We start from the raw sequence: 27,688 nt of genomic DNA on the forward strand, positions 1-27,688 counted from the left end.
ATGACATAACAAAAACAAAGAAGATGAGAACATAGAGTAATTAGTTGGATAATTTTCAATAAAAAATAACAAGTAATCATAGATATGTTTAGATTATACAATTGATACATTTATTGTATTAGCCTACATATTGCATATTCAAAAAAACATACTTTTGACTCATATTTGCAATTTCTTCATAGCTCCCAACTGAATCTCAAAGTTGACATTTGTACCAAGTTTTGATATCATACAGGCTATTTTGCATGTAACTTCCAGATTTTTATCTGGTCCCCTGACAAAAATATTGCAGGCCAAAAAAATAAATAATTCAAAAAATCTAGTCTTTAAAATAGGGTATTTTTTATGTGTAAACTTCTCACCGTGGATAGTCTATAAGATGTAACTATACTGTATAGTGTAACAGTGCAAAAACTGTTTAGGCTGAGAAATTACTCCCGTGGAAAACAACTGTTCAAAAATTGAGGTTTTTTTTAAATTTGTGACCAATAGCTTTGACCTATTAAAAACCTATTAAGGAACTAGGCTATACTGGTTTTAATTTGTAGTCCAGTGTGTGTTGAACGAAACAATTTTTATTTGAAAGACCTAGGGCAACCCATTACTGAATAACACAAAAAACTGCAGATGCCTGCAGCAAAAAGTTGCTTGCAGTCTGAAACAAAAATGGCTGCCATTTCTAAATGATAAACAACAAAACTGTTTAAAAACGTTTTTGAGTCCACTAAACATTAGGGAATGCACGCAGCAAATACCAAATTTTTCTACCTATAATTTTTTGCCTGGACCACTTGGTACGGAATGACCCTATTACTGAACTGTCAGTCTGATAAGTCATGATTTGATATGAATTATTTACAAATGAATGAAAAAACTGGTGGAAACCAATATGGGAGTTTTTGGGTTCCAGTGAAATGTAGGGACTCATGACACAATACTGACAATATGTCTTATCTTAGAAGACAGGTGTTTGGTGGGTATCATGGGTTTCATTTTCTCTGTGTAGGTATACTGAAGTTAATGATAAGGGCATTTCACAGTATTTTTTTCATTGGGCATCTGACATTTGAAAGTTAATTTTATCATTGCTTCTTTTGTTTAATAGTTGTCATGTACCTTCCAATTTACAAATAATTATAGCAACTAATACAATTAAGATAAGTACTAGATGCAAGTTAGAATTTTAAATTAGAACATTAGAAGTAAATTAATTTACATCTATTAGGCATGTGATAGGGAAGGGAAGACATGGCAAAAAGTAATTCTGATAATTTGAGAAAATTTTCTTAAGTTTTGTTACATATTTGATGTATAATATTTTACTGGTACCCAAAATCTTTCATTATTACTGAATGGTAATGGTAATTTATCTTTACATTTCTACAACTTATTATGTATTATTATATAAAATACTTTGCATTAACCATGTGACTTTTAGGCATGGGACATTTTGTCCATGAAAAAGTTATTGCCATAGGGCATAAAAATGATTGAAATATACCCCAAGAACATTACAAAACAAGAGTAAGGGCTTACATATTCTACGGAATTATCAGGAAACCTCTTAATGATAACTATACTTCACAAAAAGGTATCAGAATGATATCCATAATTGCTTTGTACAGTTGCATTCATAAACAAACGTTGAATATGAAACTAGGCAACAACATACTAAACCAACGAATTAACTCATATTGTACACAGCAAATCCAACAGCAGAAATCAGTTGACCCCTCCTGACAAGTGTTGGTACCCATAAAACAGGCATTATATCAATATCATCAGCCAGAAGTGAGTAAGAGTGAGTGTGAGTGTGTGTGTGTGTGTGTGTGTGTGTGTGTGTGTGTAATGTCTCCTGTAAATGACGGATTTGAACTAACGCAAATGTGGTGTGGTATTTCACCGCACTTCACATAGAGTGAGGACAATGTTCCTTGCACTTTTTGCAAATTTTTCCATCATTCCTTGAGATCAACAGTACTGTGGACAAATTTTTCTGTAGGAACATACAAAATGCTAGGTTCTCTCACAATTCTTGATACAACCACTGCAAATGTGCGTGCATTTGTACATGTTCCTTCCCATTCAGTACACTCAGCCATACCATCCTCTTGATATCACTTCCAATTCCATCAACAGCACCCTTTCTGTGAGAAGTTGCAAAGCAGTTCCAGTCAGTGAGAAATCCACAGTCTCCTTCGCTGTGCAGAATATTCTCAAAAATTAATTTATTTTTGAACTGAGACGCTGTTCCATCAGTCTTATAATACAGAATGTGGACTCGCTGAGGAAAATCAATTAAAATAGCCTTATAAAAGGCAACAACAGCACACTTGTCATGATTTGTAGGATCTGATACAACACCATGCGAAAGTGCCTTTAGTTCATTATCAGGATGATGACAGTATATCACAACTGTGAATAATGTGACACTTTAAGTACCCCTATGAGTTTGCAGTGTTTCCTTCTGCAAATTGATGACAAAATTCTCTATGAATTCAGAATGCAGAATTATTTCACAATCCTTGAAATTTGCCTTCAGTACATAAAGTTCTCTATGTTGTCTAATGCTGCTGCAGAGATGGATAGAGAAATCTTTTAGCGACTTATTTAAAAGGCCAAATGCTTTTGTGATGGGCATGAATTGAATCATCTTGGTTGCAGCTCATTTTCTACAGATCCACTGGAAGAACGTATTTCTTCAGTAATGTCAACTTTAGAAATAAATTTGACCACAGTGTTTACTCCATAATTTTAGCATTCTCCCTTGGCACAAGTGATATTATAAGGTGCACAAACAGTTTCAGCAAACGATGCATCTGCGATGCGTGGAAATGATGGTATCTTGTGAGAAAGTTTATTCATAAGTAACTGCCCATTTTCATAATATATGCACTTTCAAACTTCTGATCTTTCTCTGTTATAAGAAGTACGTGAAGTGGTCGATAAGAATAGAACTTTGGAAGATTTTTTTTTTTTTTTTTTTTTTTTTTTTTTTTTGGGTGGGAGTGGGGAAATTACCCACTTACTATATCCAAAAATTCATCTAATGAGTAGGAGTTGCCATCCAGAAATTCTTTTAATTTCCGTTTAAATGCTATGTGGCTATGTGTCAGACTTTTGATGCTATTAGGTAAGCGACCAAAGACTTTTGTGGCAGCATAATTTACCCCCTTCTGAGCCAAAGTTAGGCTGAACCTTGAGTAGTGAAGGTCATCCTTTCTCCTAGTGTTGTAGCCATGGACACTGCTATTACTTTTGAATTAATTCGGATTGTTAATAACAAATTTCATAAGTGAAAAAATATATATATATATATATATATTAAAAACAAAGATTCCAAGACTTACCAAGCGGGAAAGCGCCGGCAGACAGGCACATGAACAAAACACACAAACACACACACAGAATTACGAGCTTTCACAACTGGCAGTTGCTTCGTCAGGAAAGAGGGAAGGAGAGGGAAAAATGAAAGGATGTGGGTTTTAAGGGAGAGGGTAAGGAGTCATTCCAATCCCGGGAGCGGAAAGACTTCCCTTAGGAGAAAAAAAGGACAGGTGTATACTCGTGCACACACACACACATATCCATCCGCACATACACAGACACAAGCAGACATATTTAAAGGCATGTGCCTGTCTGCCGGCGCTTTCCCGCTTGGTAAGTCTTGGAATCTTTGTTTTTAATATATTTTTCCCATGTGGAAGTTTCTTTTTATTTTATATATATATATATATTTTGTGAGGCTACAATGATGATCCGTAGCTTTTTAAATAAGTGTATGCAGGATGATCTCGAATGAGCGCCAGCAATTATTCTGATTACACGCTTTTGTGCAATGAACACTCTTTTACTCAATGATGACTTACCCCAGAATATCATGTCATACTAAAGAAGAGAATGAAAACAGGCGTGGTAAGCTAATTTACTGAGATGTATATCGCCAAAGATTAGATTAGATTAGATTAATACTTGTTCCATAGATCATGAATACGACACTTCATAATGATGTGGAACGTGTCAGGTTAATGAAAGATGTCTGTACAAGATATTACATTACACAAAATTTGCAATGACCATAATAGCATAAGTAGTTGAATTCAAACGTTTCAGCAGATCTTCAGTGTGTTTTTTCCAGTTCAACCCCTCATCAATGCATACACCTAGAAATTTTTAATATTCTACCTTAGCTACCGATTTCTGATTGAAGTCTATATTTATAAATGGTGTCATTCCATTTACTGTGTGGAACTGTATATTCTGTGTTTTGTCAAAGTTTAATGAGAGCCCATTTGCAGAGAACCACTTAATGATTTTCTGAAAAACATCATTTTCAATTTCATCAGTTAATTCTTGTCTGCTTGGGTGTGATGGCTATACTTGTATCATCAGCAAAACGAACCAGCTTTGCATCTTTGTGAATACAGAATGGCATATCATTAATATATATTAAGAACAGCAGAGAACCCAAGACTGTACCTTGCAGCACCCCATTCTTGATTGTTTCCCAGTTTGAGAAATCGCGTTTTTTTGCATATTATGTGAACTGTTTATTTCAACTTTCTGCACTCTTCCAGTTAGGTATGCTTTAAACCATTTGAGCACTGTCCTATTCATACCACAGTACTTGAGCTTATGTAGAAGTATTCCACGATTTACACAATTAAAAGCCTTTGAGAGATGACAAAAAATCCCAACGGGTGACTTCCAGTTACTAAGAGCATTTAATATTTCATTAGTGAAAGTATATATAGCATTTTCCGTTGAAAAACCTTTCTGGAAACCAAACTGACATTTTGTCAAAAATTGATTTTTAAAAAGGTGTGAAGCTCTGTACAATACATTACTTTTTCAAGAATTTTGGATAAGGGAGTCAGAAGAGAGACTGGGCAGTAGTTGTTAACATCAGACGTATCCCCTTTTTTATGCACTGGTTTAACAATGGCGTACTTCAGGCTATCTGGGAAAATACTCTGCTTCAGAGAGCTATTATATATGTGGCTAAGAATTCCACTTATCTCTTGGGAACAAGCTTTTATTATCCTGATGGAAATGACATCAATTCCATGTGAGCTTTTATTCTTGAGAGTGTTTTTTTTTTTTTTTTCTCCTAATTTCAGAAAGAGAGGTGGGTGGAATTTCAATGGTATCAAATTGTGTGGGTAAGGCCTCTTCCATTAACTACCTTGCTTCTTCCTTGGCATCTTTTGTACATTAGAACTCTACTTTTACCAACTTTTACGGATCTGAAATCCTTGCAGGTTGGAGACACTGGGCTAATATCACCACAAACATCAAAAGCCTAATATCATCACAAACATCAAAAGTCTCAATCATGTCAATGATACAGTCTAGCGTGCAATCTTGTCAGATCACTCTTTGTGTGTTGTTTCACCAAAAACTGTCCTTTTTTTCACAACTTGTTGTAGTACAACTGCCTGTCTATTTGGTGACTTCGGCACTGCTTTCTTAGCTCTCCAGACAGCTTTTCCTAAATGCTTGAGGAGAAACTTTAGGCACATTTGTGTCTTGTTGCTGCCGTTTACTATCTACCTCTCTCTTGCAACTTGGCTTTATAATGTTTTTCTTCTTCACCTGCTAGCTTCTTTCTCCACTTTTGCCATTACTTTCCCAGGGGTATTAGACATGAACACTAGATTTGGCAAATACTGGAACAACACCACCAGAATGCTATCCTCATATTTCAGAAACACCCACAATTAAATGAGAACCGATTGTTCAGTTAGGCTTACTTAATGACAAAATTAGAGTAGGCCCTATTCAAGTTTTCAATCCAGAAAGCACTGTTTCACAACTTCAGCACAGAAAAATTAGGTATGTTTGTTAGGCCTGTGACTACAGCCGCAAGTTCAAACAGATTGTTGGCAGCCATTTTGAACAATTTGAGCATTGTTGCTAGATATGATTCACATATGCTAGATCACCTGTGAACGGCACCAACTTTGTAAAATATTTTCCTCTAGATCTGAACAGAAACAAAACTTAATATCACATGCTTAACAGAAATTTTACAATTTTCATGTCTACTGTTACATCAGCCTGGTGGTTAATTTTGTTATATCTGCAAAATATGTACGATTACCTTACAATAAATATGTCATTTTCCATAGTTTCTTAAAAGTTTAAATATACATATAATGTCCAAAGTACTGTGAAATGCCCCAATTCCATACGCATGTCAATATTGTCATCTTATTTTGTCTCTTTGTGAGTACATCTTATTTTGTCTCTTTGTGAGTAGGCTTATTGTTTGCTCATGCCTGCTGCCAAGTGTGCCATTCATTATACCTGGATGTAGATTTATTGAAAATAATGATATCTAATTTGTGGCGTTTTTAGTATGGTTTACATAATGTGAGGTTAATGGATTTGTTTCTTATGTGAAGGTGGGAGTGGCACTACTTCCTCCCCTCCCAAAACCATCATTTCTCAGCGAGCACTCCTTAAGTTAGATACTGGTTGTTAGATGGCGTAGTGAGTGATGTCATGGTTGACATGTTGAATTAAGTTGTACTGCTTATGTCCACCATTTTGATAACATCGCAGTCAAAGATCAGTATCAACCACTTAAGTATCTCCAAAATTTTAATTATTTAAAATCTAAGTAGAAAAATGATAAACATCAAATAAAAACAAGTATTAAACTGGTTAACAAGTGTTATAAACGATAAAAATATAGAAAACTGAAGATAGGATGTAAAAGGTAATAGCCACATTTCTCCTCTGAAACAGATTTACTTTCAGAAAAATCAACTAAATAATTCAGTAAAAGAAATTACGTGCAGATTTGATCCATGAACATGTGTTGCAGGTTTGTAGATCATGAAATGTGTTCTCATCCAGTTTGGAGTATTTAAATAACATACACAGGCCACGTTGAAATAAAATTATCATTGACACTGTGCAATTATGTTAGTGGAGAACAAGAAATTGTCACATATTTTCGTCCTTAAGAACAAACGTACACTGGACACGAAAACTTTCAACTTCTGTATTCTAATAACAGAGATTGTGCTGAAGGTCAAGACCATAGTTTTCTCTCAACCACATCAAAGTACTAAGGCAGTGTTTTGTAGACAAACTAAGAGGATACACAATATGTTTACATGAAGTCAATTGTTTCAATATACTTTACTTGTCTCGGATTGACTAAGAGTGCGTTAGATTTTGTGACGGTATTTCTTATTGTGGTTGAAGGTCCAGCTGCTGATGAATTGTTTACTCCGATATCTTTATCCGCTGACTCAGGCAGTTGCTCTTCAATATTCTTGTAAAATTCCGACTTTTTAAGATTCTGGAAGGCCGCTGGAATAATACAGGAAGATGAATAAAGTGTTTAAAACAGTAACACTTATAATGTACCAAAAAATGTAATACTGACATGTGAACGATGAATGTCTTTCCGTGTTATTTTCTGGCACCAACCAGCTCCCAGAGTTGCTATTACCATCTTTCACTCCTGCCATATATACGATACATGAAAATAATTCAAAATTTCTGTAATACAACTAACTCTTCTAACAAAAACGAACACTGTCAACTTCCTTGATAAATGAACATCACCAACTCCTTAGATACAACTCACTACATACTAATCAAGACAACCCTCGCATGTTTTTCTGGTAAACTTTTCGTTTACCTTTTGATTACAAACACTCACAAAGTTCCTAGGTCTGAAGAGAGGACACATGGGAGCTTGTCAGTGAACTCACTCAGTAGTACAATGGACTTCCTTGTACTGCTGGATCTTGTATTTACATCGTTGACAACTAAGCGATAATCCGCTCCAGTATTGGGGAACTGTGTGTCACACTGTCAATAACACCAGCTGCTATTGATTCTAAATCCACAGCGTCACCGAAAGGTACCGTGTGTCATAGTCACAAGTGCCTTTCTCCACGGATAATAGTAGCTACAGTTGTTCTGCGGGGCTTGTGATCTGTGGATCAGCCTAAAGTCAAGAAAGAGAAGCATACAATGTTTGACATGCTTGTAAATATTTTACTCGAAGTTCGAAAAAGTGCCAATAACGTGCAAATGTATTTTTCTGACATTTTCTTTCGGTTACAAAATGTTTAACTCACTATACCTGCTTTAAATGCGCAGTTAAGATAGACATGAATTTCGGACGTGATGGAAGTGCACCGCAAACGTCGTCGGATTTGGGAGTGATGGAACCACACAGCCGACTGAAAGCCTTGTCTGATTACGGAAATGCCGTGGATATAGACTACAATATTCCTCCTCGAAGGTTAATAATCAGATGTGTTTAGAGTAGTTTGTTTATAGCCTAGTTCAGTTGTCATCAGCACGTACATGGGAATGATTTTGTGAATACTTCTGATTGAGTTTGTTAATCCTTTTCGCACCATAATGATTCGTTGACAGTTTCACAATTGTCGTTCACAGATATTTTAGATCCGGTCTGGAAATGGTCAGAATGGCGAATGTTTACCTTGATGAAGGAAGCCTGGAAAACGCCTTCATTCTTTATATGAAGTTTATGACGTAAGCACATTTATACTCAGTTTGCTTGTAGACTTAATATTTTATAGTTTAGCGAGTTTTGGTTGCGCCCTTACTTTTTATATCACACACTGTGACATAAATGTTCACATATTGTTTACATGAGATTCTTGTGGCTGTGGCTTTCACTTAAATATATTGTACTAATCGCATGAATAGTTTTTGAAAGTTAGATATGATCAGTATTCTGCCTGATTCCGATATACTTCCTGGAAGAGTAATTCATTTGGTTGCTTAAACGTTGTAATAATCTATAAATCTCATCTAAAAATGCTTTTAATTTATAACAATAAATTAGAAAACGAACACACAAAATGAAAATGCAAGATTAATTTTCAGGGTGCATGGATCAATAATGAAATTCCAGAGAAGGGCCAATGTTTACTTATTTGCATGCTTATTGCACTTTTTGGGGTTCAGTATCCGATCAGCCCTAGAATTTTTATCTGTCATTTTTCACTTATTTCATCTCTGGCAGTGTTTGTTAATGTGAAGAATGTCAAATTGCATCTTGTTTCTGAGTCTACGTTCAACTATATGTCCACTGAGTGAGTCAGTTTATAGCTAGGCAACAGCATACCACCACCAATAGGACCGTGCCAGGCAAGGCACTGGTGGTGTTCAAGCCTACTTTTAGGTTGAAAATAGTGGTACCTTTTTATGTCCATTTAGTTATGATGCGATTCAGCCATGTTCTGCTTACTTCCTCCTTGACTTTTAGCACACTTTTTTTAAATTTAATTGTTCACATATTTCATTGTGTATGTCTGCAGTAGGGAACTATTATCCAAAATAAAATACTAATACCCAGTTGAATCTCAACAAAGTATCAGACTGGTGCAAAGGGAAGAAACTTGCTCTTAATATATCCAAAGGTAAAAGTATGCACTTTATGAAACATAAAGACATCAAGGTGCATAATTAATGAGTCAGAAGTAGAGTAGCTAGAAATGTTGTACCAATAACTGGAAGCAACAGTGTCCAGAGATATTTTCACTAGATTTCAACAACAACCATAATTATTATTTACTTCACACGTAATGTTCTGTGATGTGGGAAATGAACTGCTTGAAGAGTCTGAGTATTCTGGGCATTTGGCAATCTAAGTTCTACCAATATCCATTTAAATTATGGGCTTCAGTCATTAGAAGTATTTTACCACTGTGGCATACTTGTTTATCACAAACATATTGCAGAATAGTTGTGGATGTCGCACAAATAAAAATTAGTTATTACGTTATATTTCATAACTAATTCATTGTAGATAGCTAATTAAATAAATGCATTTTTCCTAGATAGACTTGCCTGCTTCATTTGCATTAAATGATCTGTGCTACACACTGCAAAATGTCTAATTATTGAGTAGTGAGTGTCAGTGCTTAGTTTTGTAGAATCTTGTTCTCTAGTGGTATTTTTTCCTGAAACTTGGGGTGTAGTGGACAGTGTGAGCCATCAGTATATATTCTTTGACATATAATGTCATATGTTGTGCAGAAGGAGTGTGGTATGTTTTTCTTTGTATATTTTATTTGTAGAAATAATATTACTGCAGTTTGTGTGTTGTTCAGAAGTATGATGCAATAGTACTTCGGGTATGTGTGCATACATTACATGCAAGCAAATAAGTTTGTTTTTAAAAAAATATATGGTATGTTTATAATACGTTGTTCGTTTATTGTGGGTGGTGGATTAGATCTTTTTGTCTCTAGACCTATACAGGTGTAGTGCAGATAGTGATCTATTGAGCGAAACAGTGTTTCGGATTGTGTTGTCCACCAGAACATTAGAAGTTCTGTTGTAAGATTGAGCTGTAGTGTAGTCCAGGGTATATATTAGATTGGAAGATGACAGTTTGGTTGTGACTTGGTGTAGTCAACTATTGTGATGTGATTTTTTTTTAAAAATAAACTTTGTGCATTCCACAGCTGTGTTTATGTTCATGATCAAAAGAATTATTTTCCCAGTGTGTTATTGTGGTTTCAAGATTGTAATATATTTGAAGGTGTTAATACCAAGAAAATTTTCATCCCAAAATTGCCTTTTTCTGGTAGTGTGTTAAATTTTATTTTGCTGACATTTTCATATTGTTGGTGACATCAACTGTTGGCTGTTTCTAAGGCCTTAAGGCTCTTATCTTCACCTTGTTTATGACATTGTCCTGTTGGCAAAGTTAACTAATGTCGAAATTTCATTCAATATTTGTTCTGCAAGTATTCTTGCTTGTGGCACTGCCACCAGATCATTAACATTTTTGTTTTTGGATTCATTAACATTTTTGTTCATTATGTCTGTATACCAACATGGACGTGAAAAGCAAGTGTTAGAAGCTGTTTCTGTGCTTTGGCAAGTAAAAAAAATTTTAGTAATAATGTACACTCTAATGTTTCCCATGTATAATTGTTATGTAGTATGTATCGGAGTGTTCATTAGGTTAACAGTTCAGCACTCTGTGTGTTCAGAAAGTTTCTGGTATGACTTTTACAGAGGAGTATCCTCAGCTTTATCTTTGAGTACTCATTAGGGGTAATGTTCTGGATGTCTTTCTGAGAAATGAGTATTTCTTTCAGTTGAGAAGAGCCAAGTATATCTCTTCTTGTCGCTCATGCGTGTGTGCATGTCAGAGACTGGCTGTTTATGGCAGTTGAGTCTTGCTTCAAAAATGAGAAAATATATTGCAAAATCTTCAACAATGGAGGTGGCTTACACTGATGTTCTTTTGTCACAGACCAGGCCTGCTATGAATAATTGATGCAAATGATTTCATGGGATGTAACATTCCTTGGAGTACGATTTAGAAGTGGCTTGGACAAACATTTACAAAGTCTGATATTTAAAATAACATTAAATGCATTGCATATTAGCAAGACTGTTGTTCAAACCATTTTGCCCTCTCTTGTGGCAAAACAAAAAGTGTGCATAATTTGTACCACATTTACAAAAAGAAGTGTAGATGAACATAATGATTTGGCTCTGCTAATCCCATCTTCTTGATGTCCCTTTTGTCACAGCAGTAGAACTTGATGCCTTGAGTATGATCCATCCACAAATTGCTGAACCAACCAATGGACAATCCTAAATAAGCAAGCTAACATAGGTAAGAGTTTTTAGATCAAATAACTTGACAGTTCTCATTATCATCATCATTGGATGTTTTGCAGCCAAAGGATAGACTGTTAATGGCCAGTTGTAAATAGAGGTGCAGTGTCAGACATGTGAAACCCATCTTCATCAAAAATGTGTTTTGCACGAAAATACTCTAATGCATGGCTTAACAATTAATTGTTGTTGACAGTTCCTAAGAGCAGTGTGTGTGTGGGGGGGGGGGGGGGGGGGGGAGGGAGGGGCGGCTTCCCTGTTCCCTGCAAGCTCTTATTCACAGGCTGTGGCTCTGGTGGATTTCTGTCTTTTTCCAAAACTGATGGGGCCTTCAGGGTGAACCATTATGGGTCCATTACTGTCAGTGACTGATCACCTGAAAGGCACAAAATAAAAAACATCTCCAGTGCATTCCTGGGGACTTTTTGAAGCAAAGTGTGCAGTGATAGGAGGCTGGTTATATAAAAAGTTTTGTACCCAATGTTGATGAAAATATTGATTGAAAATATTGACACAGTGACATTTGTAGCTTTATAGAAAGCTTTTAACAATGTTGAGTGAACAAAAGTCTTTGAAATTCTGAAGGTGGCAGAGATAAAATTCAGGAAGTGAAAGGATATTTACAACTTGGACAGAAACCAGACTGCACTTGTAAATGGAGCTACATGAAAATACAGAGTGAGGTGGCGCAGTGGTAGTGCACTGGACTCGCATTCGGGAGGACAACTGTTCAATTCCGTATCCGGCCATCCTGATTTAGGTTTTTCGTGATTTCCCTAAATCGCTCCAGGAAAATGCTGGGATGTTTCCTCTGAAAGGGCACAGCCGACTTCCTTCCCTAATCTGACGAGACCGATGACCTCGCAGTTTGGTCTCTTCCCCCAAACAACCCCAACCCAACTACATGAAAGAGAAGCTGTACTTAAGAAGGAAGTGAACAGCCTATCCTCGGTGTTTTTCAATCTGTACATTGAGGAGGGCAGGCAGTAAAGGAAACCAAGGAGAAATTTGGAAAGGTAATTAAAGTTAATACAGCAAAAAAAAAGCTTTTTAACTTTAGTGACAACATTGTAATTCTGTCAGAGATGGCTAACGATATGGAAGCTCATTTGGATGGAACAGAATCAGGGGTAATTTGATTCAATCAGGCACCCTGAGGGAATTAAGAGAAACTAAAAGTACTTTATTAGTTTTGATAGTTAGGCAACAAAATAACTGATGCCCACAGTAGAGAGGATATGACTGCAGACAGGCAATAGCAAGAAAGGCATTTCTGAAAAAGAGGAATTTGTTAACATACAGTATAAATCTAAGCACTAGGAAGTCTTTTCAGAAAAGACTTGTCTGAGCTGTAGTGCTGTAAAGAAATGAAATGTGTATGATAAGCAGTTCAAACAAGAAGTCTTTGAAACATGGTACTATAGAAGAAGGCTGAAGATTAGATGGTGTAGATCAAATAACAAATGAGATGGTAGTGAACTGAATTTTGGAAAAAATAAATTTATGGCACAACTTGATGAAAAGAAGGGATTACTTGATAGTACACATTGAGACATCAAAGAATTGTCAGTTTGGTATGGAGAGAAGTGTTGTTGATAAAAATTGTAGAGGGAGATCAAATCTTGAATACAGAAAACATGTTCGACATCAAGCGGAGATGCTGAGTTGCAGAAAGGCACGACAAAAACACTGTTGGAAAGTTAGCTTTCGGCCAAAAAGGTTTTTGTCAAAAATAGACAACATACACAAATGCGTACACTCTCACAAGCGCAGTTCACACATGTATGACCACAGTCTCTGGCAGCTGGAACCAGACTGCGAGCACCAGGGCATCATGGGAGAGGCAACTGTGTGAGAGTAAGGAGGAAGCTGGGGCGGGGAGGGTGAGGGATAGCAAGGTAGGGGTGGGGGACAGTAAAGTGCTATTGGTGCTACTGGGAGTGTACAGAGATGAGGTGGAGAGTGGGGCAGCTAGGTGCAGGGGGGAGGGATTAGCAGAAAAGAAGAGAAGTAAAAAGACTGGCTACATCAGTTGAACAGAGGGCTGTGTAGTTCTGGAATGGGAACAGGTAAGGGCTAGATGGGTAAGGACAATGTCTAACAAAGGTTGAGGCACAAGGGAATGCTCGTCTGTAGCTGGAAAGTGGGTCTTTAGGAAGTGTTGGGTGATTCGAAAGATAAGGCATGGGAGCTTGTACAAAAACAGATTTCCCATGCCATATCTTTCCAGTCACCCAACACCTTCCAAAGCCCTACTGTCCAGCTACAGAGGAGCATTCCTCTCATGACTCAGTACCACCCAGGATGGAAACAATTGAATTGCATTCTCTGCCAGGATTTCAACTACATCTCGACATGCCCTGAAAGGAGAAATATCCTACCCACTATCCATCCCACTTCTCCCACAGTGGTTTTCCACTGCCCGCCATTCTCGTCCATCCCTATACAACTCCTGCTCCCAACTTCTTGGCTCGTGTCTCAGATCCCTGTTATAGCTTAAGATGCAAGATCTGTCCCGTACATCCTCCCACCACCAACTATTCCAGTCCAGTCACAGACATCACCTATCCCATTAAAGGCATAGCTTACCTATGAAGCAGTCATCTACATCTACATGATCATGTGATCTACAAGCTAAGCTGCAACCACTGTGCTGAATTCTATGTGGGCATGTCAACCAACAAGCTGTTTGCCTGCATGAATGGCCTCCGACAAACTGTGGCCAAGAAACAAGATAACTAGTGGCAAGAGATTCATCAACCCAGCGTTCAGACTTAAGATAACAACAGCAGCAGCCACCCAGTGTTTTTAGTCACTTAGTCTGGAAACTTTCTGGAAGTCTGAGACTTTATTAGTATGGGATCATCAACCCGAATGGACACCTGGTAACATGCTATCTGTAAGTAATAATAGGCCCCTTATATTTTAATAACTGCAAGGAAACATTTTATTCAAGGTGCAGGAATGTTCTATTTTGGGGAAACAATGTCCTGCTATTTTAGCCACAGCATCCAGTTGCTATATATCAGTTACTTTTAACCAAATAAAGATCAAAAACAAACTTTTAAAACTTCTAACTTACTAGTTTAATTTAGTTTTTTGCTGCTTCCATAGATGGTATCCACAGCAATGTTCTGTGATGTGCAACGTGCCTACAGGTTTACAAGTTCGATACTTTTTCTCTGTGAAATGATGGCTGCCCTTTACACAACTTGATTTTTCCCCTCCCTCCCTTTTTTCCCATCTTACAATAATTTTCTTAAATATAAACCAACTGTATAAGAACTCTCCAATTAGAAATTTGTTTGTGGAGTAGTAGTAGTTCCCATACAGAGATTATTTAATTTGTTTTTAAAACTGTGATTATCTTTCAGAACCTTTCATTCACAAAAGATGTGTTCAGATATTTTTATAGCTTTGCACATTGATGCCTTCTGTGCAAGAGTAAGATTAAGTTGTAGAAAGTGAAAGTACTATATGTTCCTGGTGTTATATTTATGGACGCTACAATCATTGTCAGATTGTGGCTGATTGCTCGCAACAAACTTTATAAGAGAGGAATTTGTTGTGAGGCTGTTGTTAACGGACTAAAGAAAGTTTGCAAACACCACTTGTAAATGTCAGGAAGCAATTCAACTTCAAAAGTCTACTTTTGCAAACATACTCTGTAACCACTATCAAGTGTATGGCAGAGGTACTTTCTATTGTACTACTCATTAGAGTTTCTTTCCATTCCATTCACATTTGGGGCACAGGGGTAATGATTGAATAAATGCTATTGTGCATGCCGTAGTAAGTCTAGTCTTGTCTTCACAGTCCCTATGGAAGCAATATGTAGTGAGCTGTTGTTCATTCCCTCAGTCCACGTAATACAGGTTCTTGAGCCTTTGTAAGCAAGCTTTTGTGGTCTAGTTGACAGCTATCTTAAAGTGTCTGTCAGTTCAGGTGTTTCAACAATTCTGTTTTGCTCTCCCATGGATCAAACAAATGTTTGACTTCTTCATAATGAACCTGTTACTATTTGTACTGCCCTGCTTTGTATGTGTTGATTATCTCATATTATTCGTATTTGGCATGCGAAGAGGAGCTTGCAGGAAACATGACCTGTCAAAAATGAATTTTCACTCTGCAGTGGAGTGTGTGCTGTTATGAAACATCCTGGCAGATTAAAACTGTGCACCAAACGGGGACTCGACCCGTTTACTTTGCCTTTTGCAGGCAAGTGCTGTAACGACCCATCCTTACAGCTTTACTTCCTACCTTCCAAACTTCATAGAAGTTTAAAATCCGTAGTTTCTAATGTAAAATTTGTTTTGTGGTTGACTTTGTAGCTTATGTTTGTTCCCTCCAAATTTTAGCTTTTACTTTAATTTTTAATTTACACAACTAAGTGTTTGCTAATTACTGAAATGAATAATTGTATTGCTAAGCACTGTTTTTGTTTGATAGACTGTTCATTGAAAAGATACGACAACATCCTGATTTCAAGACAGTATCTGTGGGAGATCGAGCCATTAATGCCCAGAAACTGAGGGAAGTTTTACCAAGAGCTGAGAAACTTAAATCACGACTTTTAGAGCAGTACACTAAAGAGTATCAGCGATATCTGGAAGATAAGGTTTGTATTTTAAAAATACTAATTTAATAAAGAGTATGATTTGTATTATGATGTTACATTAAATTCTTCTCTGTACTTACAGCGGCGCAGGGAAGAGAAGGAGAGGGAGCTTGAACGTAAGAGAAGGGAGTCTGAAGAAAAGAAGAAATTACTTCCTCCCAAAGTTGCTGAAAACTCGGAAATTAATACTGGGGATTTGATCTCACCAGTGATACTTGTTCCTCCACCTTCAACAGATGCAATATCATATCCTGAGAGTTTGGAACCAGTGAAACCACAAATACCCAAGCCTGACACTCTTGAATTGCCTGCACCAGGGTAGGTACTGACTGGAATTTTTTTATTTCTCTTGAGGAAATCTTATTACTTCAAGATTTAAAAACAAATACAAAAAAATTTGTCTTTAGTATGATACTGTTTCCTATTTGATGCAGATATGAGGTTTGGTTTCTTAGATAAACTACCAAATCTTAACATGGAAGTCACAAATAAAGGATTGATATATTAATGGTAAATGAAAATGGAGCAGCTAACGATGCGATATGTATGAGAAATAAACCGTGGAAGGAAATGTAAAGCTATAGCTACCTTGTTGATAAGGAGATTGTAATGTAATCATGGAATTTGTAGTTCTAACTAGGAAGGCAAGGAAACACTTGGTTGGCTTTAAAAAAGATACAGTTTGTTTGATAACAGAGTGAAATCTACAAGAATACAATGAAAATATATCACTTGATTTGGACACATTTAACAACTGAGGGCCCAGAGGGTCATGCATGGCGAAGATGCTAACCATGTCAGGTGCCACAGGTGAAGTGCTGCATGCTCACGGCAGATGTGTTGATTTGTTGGTGGTCGGTGACCAGACTGCACCTGGTGGCTGCCTCAGGTAATTGTGGGGATGCTGTTTGAAAGTTGACATGCACTATGCTTGCCTAACTTATACCCACTGTGGGTGGTAGATGTAGTAACTGGCAGGTTACTACACTACCCTTCCTTGCAGGGTTAAAACCAGGCGTCGCCCTCCAAAATGCTGTGACAGAAGAGACATCTGTGATGATGCAGGGGACAGTAGCCAAAGACACAAGTCATTCTTGATCTGCACGGACCGGCATGTATGGATGAAAGCGAGTTGGACAAGGGCACCCCTCATGTCTGCAGACCTCAAGTTAACTGTTTAATTTTTTTTTTGTGGGATCTAAAATTTTAAAAACCTCTGTCACACCGGCCTGATTTAGCTTCACTGACCAGGATTGTAAAAAACATACATATATTAAGGGAATTTTCATTCACAAAGCAGGCTTATCACATTCACACAGTTCAATACTGTTCTATCCTGATTAAATTGAGCTTAACTTAAATTTCATAAGGCAGTGAAACAATTTCGAAGAACGAAAATTGTCAGTCGATCTCCTGAAAACCGGGAAGACCGGAGATCTGCTGGTAAGACCGTGTTAGCCTATTTATTTGAAGTAACTGGATATCTTGAGCATACAAAACGGCAGGTTCGTCCAGTGTAAATCAGACGTTCCCCACTGATCCCGTGCAACACAGCGTAGTAAGCAGACACTGTCAATAATAATCAGTTAAATAATATGCGAACACACTTACTTTAGTTTAGTTCATGTATTAAATTCCTTCTCATACAGAATCTCATCAAAATGGCGACTAGCTCAACAATACATACATATACATCCTCCTTCTTTCACGGCTAATCGGCAAGCATTGCCTCATTCATTTCATAAGAGAAAACAAATAGCAGAGAAGCTATTCCATGGAGTAAATAGATGCTCCAAGAAACAATAGGGCTTGAAACTTCTTTATATTGATAATCATTGTATATTAAAATTTAGGGATCGGTAAGATAAGAAGAGATATTTCGAGATATGTACTGAGTTATATGATTTATAAAATTTCTGAAAATATCACGGAGAGACCGCTGCAAGAGACATTACATCTGGTGGACAGGATTGGTGACAGGGTGGTGTGAGCCATCCGGACTACGAAGCCTATGACAAGGAGTACTGGCATGGGCAGCGATAATGGCAAACTGGAGAGGAGAGACTATGGCAATGGAACCAGGCTTCTGACCTACAAATGACAGTGCCTGCTCCACGCAGTGGGAGGTGCCAGCACCAGCTGCAGGAAGCATACCCACCATCAGTGCTGACGAAACCCCAACCGCCAGGATAGACAGGCATGACCAGGCCTGCTTGACCCCCAGAGGGTCCAGTGCCAATGAAATACAAGGTGTTTGGCCCATGGCATGAGCAGAGGTCCCTGCATCCATTCAGGGATGCGACTGGTTCTTGTAGCACGCTACGAATCAGTGTTCAGTGTGAACCATGAAGAAGCGACAACTGTACTTCCTGTGGATGACGGTCAGAATCCAGTGAAGGTGCTCTGAACCAGACTGGTGGACTGGGTATGAACGTTGACAAAACTGGTGCCATTGGGGGATGCCTGCCCGGAAGCAAGAGAACGAACAGTGTCTGTGGCTGACGAACTCAATGGGACCTTGGCCCCAATTACCGTTCTATGACCACTTCCTCAGCCAGAAATCTTCTACGTACTTGGGCATCTGCATCTTAAATGTTTGGACTTGGCATTCCACCTCATTATTAGTCTACGAATAGAAATAAGGCGCCATGGCATGGTGACTGTAATTGTGTGTACAAAAATCCTTGAAAGATGCACCACAAACTAAGGACCATTTTCCGAAACTAGGGTGCAAGTCAAACCTGCTATGGAAAATATCTTTGACAGGGCCTTGACAATTGCGTATGCTGTCACAGATGGACAGTGAATGACATAAGGAAAATGAGAATAAGCATCAGTTGCCCACAACCAGAAAGTTTCCAAAAAAATTCCAACAAAATCAGTATGAACTCTCCCAAGGTTGTGTAAGGGTTGGCCATGGCGAAAAAACAGGGTATGGTGCTGCCTGCTGAACTGAACACTTGTTGCAAGCCACGACATGGTGTTCCATCTTCTGATCGATGCCCAGCCAAAAAAACGTTGACACACCAGCAGTTGTGTGCGAGAGATCTCCCAGTGACCCTCATGTAATAAGTGGAGGACCTCCCACTGCAGAGCCACTGGAATTATAACATGAAGAGTAAACATTTCCATCAATGGGAGACTAATGCCTTGCAAGACCCAATGGTGCAGAGCGTAAAAATTCCAAAGCATATCCGGTGCCTGACCTGATGAATAGTCAGGCCACCCATGTTGTATCATGTACAACCTGCCAGAAGAAAGGATCCCCTCCACAGCAGAGCAGTACAGGAACCAGTGATGGTGAAGCTATCCACCATGTGCCTTGCGTCTCTGCATCCAGTTGAAAACAAAGCAGTTCCTTCTGCTTGAACATGAGGTCAGTGAAAAATCTCCCAGATAACCGAGAACAGGAAACACTCTCACTTAATATGTTTATTAACACACAATTTGAAGAAAACTGATCTGGTGCTTGAATCAAAAAAGGAAACAAAAAAACTCTTTTTGAATATTTAACAGAAAGTTAACTTCTTAAAATGTCCAGGTTCAAAGAACGAAATTTGTGAGTTCCTAGCAGGATATTCAAACAACACTCAGATCAAAGGAAAACAGGCAAACTTACTACCATGGTGCATGTCTTGCAATGGTTCTGAGCTAAAGTCTGTTTCAAGCATGAGTTATGAAAAATTGTCTAAGTTTAATATCCACCATTGAAGACATTTCCAAGTCTGAAAGTGTTATGCTGAGCAGGACCCATCCCGAGAAACCCAACATTGTAGGCAGATGGCAATGACGGTGAGCGATGGGCAGGTTGGCAGCAGCGGTGGTGACTTCAGAGATGAACATTAACCTCCAGCAGATGACTGAACTGCCTGTTGCAGCCAGACATCTTCTTAAATCCTGGCTATGGATGACTAAAACTTTCTTAGTGGAGGTTTCCCTTGTTGGTGGGTGCATACCTGCCAAGTTTTGAAAAGGGCTATCAGTAAAACTCAAGCAACAAAAAAATCTATCGATTTTCAGTATACCCTGGCTTGTTGATGATAATAACTCTTGTGAGCTATAAAATACAATAATTCATGCTTTAAATGGGATACTTCATTGAAATCACATCTACTTACATCATAGGCCAATGATTTGTACATGGACCCAACAATCAAAAAGAAATCCACACCAAACAGCAGCATGCTTGGTGAATATTGGTTTGGAGCATTCATAACAGAACTTCCTTGATAATTTCAGTAGACAGGCGATAATTGAAAAAGGCTTTACACATTAAAATTTGTTTAACATAACACAGGCAAGAAATAATATAATACACACTGCAGATCACATGCTAGTTTGACTTTAAAGTTATATTTATGGCCTTTTTAGCTTCCTGCAAAAAGTCTTGAGAAAATGTGGGGGACCAAAACTCCTAGTCTTCAAAACAGAAATAGACTCCAGAGATGCAGTGGGCATGAATGATCTGAACTCTGTTTTGTTTTTCTTCACAAGGCTGAAAACACGTTCACATTCTGCTTTGCCACGGGACATGGTAAGAACAGAGAGATTTACTCTAGAAACTCAGTTATACTTACGAAGACCATTGGCTCCATGAATTCTTGATATTTGTGTCCAACGAGAATCACTTGCAGCATCTTGATTTGCAGCCAAAGTGTCATCTACCTGAAAAGTTGCGAGCTGCCTCTGAAGTGCATTCACCACCTCATCGGTAGTTTCATTCTCTCATTTGCATAACATGATAGTAAACTTTTCCAAGAAAAAACGTATATTTCGCGAAGAGACCATGAGGATAAAATCGGAGAGATTAGAGCCCACACAGAGACATACCGACAATCCTTCTTTCCACGAACAATAAGAAATTGGAATAGAATGGAGAACTGATAGAGGTACTCAAGGTACCCTCCACCACACACTGTCAGGTGGCTTGCGGAGTATGGATGTAGATGTAGAATGGAAGAAAACTGTGCATCTGAAATTTTTTCTCGCCTAAGAACTTGAGCATGTTTCAATACATCATACTAGAGTGGAAACTTGATGATGTAGTCACAGGCAGTGCAAAAGTAGTTTCTCACTGATGAAATGAAAGAGATTTATCTGTATCCTGGAGATCACTCACTATGTTTGAAGTCTGAATGCTAATAGCTAATTCAACATCACTTCTTAAATTGTGAATCAGGTTGAACTCAGCTTTTTACAATTTTGGGCATAATAAACTTGGTGAACAATTGCTAATGGTTCTAATAAAAAGTGAACTTTGGGGGTAGAAGTCTGAAGGGCAACATTTGAATTTTTTAAATAAGGAGTAGTCACATGAAGGAAAGTGCAAAAGGCCTTGTTCAAGTTTGAACAACCTAGTACATACATGCTTTAGAATTTTCTTTGCCTCTTCATTGTGAAAGTTCTGTAATTACTGAAAGTGTTCTTTTTGAGTGACCCTCTTCTCTAAGAAATATATCAACAAGTGTCCTAATCTCCCAGCACTTTTTTCAGTTGCTAGATTAATCAGGTGGCAAATGCAGCCTATGAACTGGTTGAAGTTCCTTCACAACTGCTAAAATCCCATTTTTACATCCTATCATAACAGGAGCATTGTCAGAGCAGAAAGCCATGCAGTTTTCAACTGGTACGTTACGAGAATTCAGCTGTGATAACTTCAGGTTACCTATTTTTTGCCCTATTGAGTCACTGTCTAACGCTGGTACAGATAGCACAGTGCTCACTTCTTCTTCCTGCAGTATACCATGGAATGTAACAACAGTATGATGCAACTTGACATTCGTATCATTGCTTTCATCCATTGCCAAAGAAAATGGTCCATTCGTGGAGGCATTTTACTACTTCATATGATGCATTTTTTGCCGTTTTATTAACAATGCTTGTCATTTTCATGTGACAACAGCTGTATTTCTTTGCAGCTGCTAATGTGGGAAACACGTAAAACACCAACATGATAAGGTGCACTTAAAGGCACGTTGTGTTCCACCAGAAAGGAATTAAACAAGACACTTGACCCTAATTACATCACTGTCATCATTGTTTCCAGACTTGGCAAAAAAGGTGTTGATTTTCTTGTTATATTCCTTCAATTTAACATAACTTACATTTTTACTGCACTTCATATGATTACTTAAATAATTCCTTCCACCTTGTGCAATATCACAACCACATACTGTGCAAAAGCCAAAATTTTCTCCCTTTCTTGATTTTATTATGCACAGAATATCAGCAGAACATGATTCTTTAAATGTCTGGAAGTACTGTTTCTTATTGGATTTATTCATGAATCCTGCAGTCCAAGAACAAATTTCTCGATCTGTACAGAAACATCAAAAGGCACCTGGGTCACTGCACATCACTTAAAATTACAACGTAAACGCCCAAGACAGTCAAATACTTCATTGAAACATGTCAAAGCACACGCCGTAAACCATTAAATGAAGACAACGCCCACCTCCTGAACAAAGAATATGCACATGGTAAAAAACGAATGTAATTAGCCCACACGAGGTCAAAGAAAATGGGTTAAATCACAACAAGCGAACAGAGTGGAACAATTTACTGAGTGGATCCTGTCAACATGTGATTATCTCTCATTTAATTCTTTGTTGACTCCCTGGATTTTGATGATGGTTTCAACCTATCAGACATGGACTGTCACTTGCCACCTGTGCTCATCTTTTGACAGAGTTTTGGAGACATTTTACTGATCATGTATGGTTTGGATCAGATGCCCATCTGCTGGTTCACCAAGGGTTTTCTTGAAGGGTTTTTATGCGCATTTGCACCTTGGGTGTTGTGGCACATGAAGTATTAGTTTTATATGACGTGAAGATATACCTCTAGGATATGAAGCCAGTCATCACACTGGGAAACAGCTATTGCAAACGTGGACTTTCACTCAGTTTAAGATAAACTATCTTTGACTTTTAACTGTTTGATTGTTCTTTACATTATGTACAAGTACTTTAGCTGTGGTTGCCCGACCTATAAAGTTATTTTAAGACTTAGCTGTGATGAACCAACCGTGAAGCTTAGTCACCCAAACTTCACACAGTTGCTGCTGCTGTTTACAACATTGGTAGACTTCAACATGCACAATGACCACATGTGAGTGCTTGTGGCAATAGGAGTAAGGCAAACTACACACCATCAAAAGAAACTGATACTTCTTCTTGCCAAAAACCTAACTGGCACAGTAAGTGATACAAATGAGGGGGTATCCATGATCTGTGTCGACAACCCAGAATACCGCGAAATGTTGGCGATGCTGCCACTTGTAAATGTCCCAGTCTTCCATGGATTGATCTCTTTTTTTTTTTTTTTGGGGGGGGGGGGGGCAGTGGTGGGTGAACATCTGACACACCTGAGCCTGGGTCAACACAGCCAACAACCATTCCAACACAGCCGTATGCACATGCTGTTATCATAGAAGTGGCTGGAGCAAAGCCTCCACGGAAGAGCCAAATGGCGAAAAATCACAGAATCCAAAACACACAAATATTTGGCCCTCAACATCACACTTGTGTTCTAACTAGGAACACAAGGAAACACAAGACCTTTGAAAAAGATACAATTTATTGGGTCATGGAGTGACGTCAACAAGAATATGTGTCTGAAATACATTTAACAATTGGGGGATCTCGGAGGCCGATGCATACCATTATGAAGAAACTATACATGTAGGTGTAGTAACCGGCAAGTTACTGCATTTGTAAACTGCTTAAGGTTGTCATGGTCCGGTTATACAAAATCAATTAGTGTCTATATTATTTGCTATTTATGTATACTTTTTACTAGTCATTTGACTTAAACTATCAGTAAAAGAATGATATGGTTTTGAAACTATATCTTTGCTTTCTTATAGTGCAATAATAATAAGAACAAGACTCAGATAACATAAACACCACCATGTCATCGTCATCGTCATCTTCAGCATGAAGATTGGTTTGACGCATTTTGGATAATTATTGCTGTCAACATCAAACTGAACTAGTTTACTTCGTTCATCCCTCTGTCTCTCTCTCTCTCCTTAATCCATCCATTAACAAACTGATGTTTCCTTGATGCCTCAGGAAGGGTCCTGTCGACTGACATCTGGGTCATTCCATGTCAGTTCAAACAATTTGAGAAAATGTTCCAGCTGATTCTACCATGTGTGGAACACTCGTGTATAAAGTATTAGTTTCTCCTGCCAATTAATTCCAGAATTATGACTTGTGAAAGAAGGTGGCGTGACACGGAAATTGCAACCCGCATCTGGCAATCTATCTTCAGACCCAACTTCAGGTCTTAATAACTTTGGAACTATTCCACACAGTCCAGTGAAATTTTTACAATCCAGTAACATACACTTAGAGAACACACTCTATGAACCAAAACACCAACAACATATTTCTGAGGGAAAGTAAAAAATTCCAAAATGTGATTAAAAAAATGTAATACGTTAAATGTACATATTGTAGGTGCCCTCTATGCCAAATATAATTCACTCAAAAAGGGTATAAATTGTTTGTGGTAAGCTTAATGTGGCCTAAACACACACAGAATTCATCTTACCCATATCAGTCACACAAACAGAGTTACATGCACGTGAAAATACAAAAATTTGAAAAATTACCTGAAAAACATGGATTTTCAAAGTGTGGTAGTACAAAAGGGACAAGTGATATCCAACCCAGATTTCAAACACTGCATAAGTAGACCATAATATAATATGTGGCAAAATTTCAACTTGTTATTGCAAGGCATTTGTGTACAATAAAAGTTGTCAGAGATGTGTTTGGTTACATTTCTTTTAACATGATTTAGCAAGTAATAGTGATGGTGCAGACAGCTTGTTTCAGATAAAGTTGCAGCAATTGTTGGGAACCATTAGGCAAAGAAAGTTAAACAATGGTAGTTTTCAGGGACAGAATGAGTCATTGTTAGGCAGGAACAACAGAGGAAACAAGCAACAATTACAGGTTACTCATGTATTAAGATTCTATTTCAGACTGGTCAATACTGCTGTGGAAAGTCAGTATGGAGGCAGAAAAGTGTACAAACAAGTTGCAGTATTGGTAGAGAACAAGCATCTGCATGTCATAAAACAACATATGGAACAAAATGTGGCATTCGCTTTGAACTGTATGATCTGCATGAATCGGACCAAGATTTGTTGCTGTGGTGATCCGGGATACACCCTGTGGGCACAAGAAATACAGTTCCAGGAAACTTTATTGTTTGTTATCATCATATGAAAGTGTTTCTGGATAAGTATTCTTTCCTACAAAAAAGTTGTTTTGGTCCATTTCGGATTCATAAGAAGACAGTGAAGTGTAGCCTCAGAGAAATTGATATAAAATCAGTATTGAAAGTGAATCAGTGCATGGAACTTAACATGAAACCAGGACAAAAGTTATGTTCCAGGTGTGTTACACTGCTAAAAAATGAAGAATATTCTGATAATTTACATGACAGTGACGAAGAGTATCAGCCACCTACAACCAAAGAATACTTCAGTGACTGCTCTTGATTTGTCTCCCATGAGGACACACAAAGTCGGTAAAAGACATAGGCCCAGCTATGGTAGAAGAAAACTACAAGAAGCTCCAATGGAATTAAAACACAAAATAGCTGACACATTAATGGTGGGAGAGGAAGCACTATCTACTCCAAAGGAACAGAAATCATGCCAGAAATGCTCTGATTTGGACAAAATTGTGCATGATTTGAAAGAAAAATGTGCCATATCCACACACCAGAAAAAAGTAGCTATTCTTACCCTTGCACCTTCCAGCTGGTCTATTGACTACACTGCAAAGGAATTCAGTGTTTCTACATATAAGGTAAAGCAAGCTAGGAAAATAAAAGCAACCCAAGGAGTGCTTCCACAACTTCAGCAGGCTCAGGGTAAGCAATTTAGTTCAGAAATAAATGTGCTAGTGTTAGAGTTTATGAAAATAATGCTACAACCGAATAATCCCTGGAAAAAAAAGACTATGTAATGGTGAAAATGGGAAATTACTTGTGCAGATGCAAAAAAGACTGTTGCTATGCTACATATCAGAACTATATGTAGAATTCAAGGGAAAGTATCCCAGTACCAAAGTAGGTTTATCATCTTTTATCAATCTTCGGCCAAAATGGGTTGTGGCTGTAAGTGGAAGGGGCACACACAATGTTTGTGTATGTGAGACCCATCAAAATGCTAAGCTGAAGTTTGCTGCTATAAAGGATTCTGGTCTGGATTACAAAGGTGCAATGAAGCTGCTAGTGTGTGACATCAGTTCCTACCAGTGCATGGTACACAGGTATGAAAAGTTTCCTGGTAAGGCAAATCTTGAAGAACACATGAATAACAAACTGTATGGTGAACTACTTATGGATGATGATGAACTTGTTTCTTATAAACAATGGACACACATGGATTGCACAAGTCTTGAAACAAAGCAAAGTACAGTGAAAGATTTTGTTGAAATGTGTTGTCAAAAAAACAGACAAACTGACCACACACAGCTTCACAGAAACAGCACAATCGACTTATCTCCAGTTTTGTAAGGACAATTTGAAACAAGATGAAATTATAGTAATACTAGAATTTTCTGAAAATTATGCATTTATAGTTAAATATGTCATCCAAGGAAATCATTGGGACAACAGTTGAGCAACTCTCCAGCTGTTTCTGATTTACTATAGAGACGAATCAGGTGATGTGTCTGTCATGAACCTGTGCGTTTTTAGTGACTGTTTAAGTCATGATGCCATTGCAGTTCATGCCCACATTCAGTGTTATGGCATATGTGAAAAACAAGCTGCCTCTCATACATTTTGCAAAATACTTCTGTGATGGGGCAGCTAGTCAGTACAAAAACTGTAAAAATCTCAAAAATTTATGCATGCATTACCATGATTTTCAGATTCACACAGAATGGAATTTTTTCGCAACAAGTCATGGTAAAAATCTTTGTGATGGTATTTGTGCTACCATTAAGCGCATGGCATCACGAGCTAGTCTGCTGCAACCTACAGAAGGTCACATTCTAATACCTCTTCAATTATTTACCTGGGTACAGAAAAATATCTCTGGCATAAAATCATTCTCTGATTTGCAAGATGAGGTGAAATCAGTCAAAGAGTTGCTAAAAAGCAGACTAGAACATGCTAAAACTATTGCAGGCACAAGGAGCCATCATCACTTCTCTCCAGCGGACTCTGATAATTTGCAGATGAGCAGACTGTCCAGTTATAACTATAGGTTCATGCACAACATGTGTCTTCACAGTGTGTCTAACTCAGAATTCAGAAGCAAAAGCATCAAGATACAACTATATTGCTATGTTGTTGCTGTTTATGATGACAAATGGTACTAAGGATGTGTTGCAGAGTGCTGTGAAGCAGAAGGTGATGTATTTGTGAAATTCATGGCACCAGCAGGACCAGCAA

General features: G+C 37.9%; 2 protein-coding genes across 2 annotated transcripts in view; one reads left to right on the forward strand and one right to left on the reverse strand.

Annotated features, from left to right (window-relative positions):
* The window catches only part of LOC126283521 (DNA excision repair protein ERCC-1), a 111,233-nt gene extending 103,646 nt beyond the window's left edge, over nucleotides 1-7,587 (reverse strand). Inside the window, exons 1-2 of the mRNA XM_049982278.1 lie at nucleotides 7,403-7,587; nucleotides 7,157-7,326 (exon numbers count right to left, since the gene is read on the reverse strand). Coding sequence (XP_049838235.1) covers nucleotides 7,157-7,326; nucleotides 7,403-7,487 — 255 coding nt within the window. The 5' untranslated portion in view covers nucleotides 7,488-7,587. The remainder of the gene's footprint in view (nucleotides 1-7,156; nucleotides 7,327-7,402) is intronic.
* A 375-nt stretch (nucleotides 7,588-7,962) lies between these two features.
* Nucleotides 7,963-27,688, forward strand: part of LOC126283505 (STAM-binding protein-like A) — a 57,846-nt gene continuing 38,120 nt past the window's right edge. The window contains exons 1-4 of the mRNA XM_049982276.1: nucleotides 7,963-8,272; nucleotides 8,431-8,529; nucleotides 16,093-16,261; nucleotides 16,344-16,579. Of these exons, the coding sequence (XP_049838233.1) occupies nucleotides 8,139-8,272; nucleotides 8,431-8,529; nucleotides 16,093-16,261; nucleotides 16,344-16,579 (638 nt within the window). The 5' untranslated portion in view covers nucleotides 7,963-8,138. The remainder of the gene's footprint in view (nucleotides 8,273-8,430; nucleotides 8,530-16,092; nucleotides 16,262-16,343; nucleotides 16,580-27,688) is intronic.

Source organism: Schistocerca gregaria, chromosome 1 (assembly GCF_023897955.1).
Source record: "Schistocerca gregaria isolate iqSchGreg1 chromosome 1, iqSchGreg1.2, whole genome shotgun sequence".
Classification (NCBI taxonomy): Eukaryota; Metazoa; Arthropoda; class Insecta; order Orthoptera; family Acrididae; genus Schistocerca; species Schistocerca gregaria.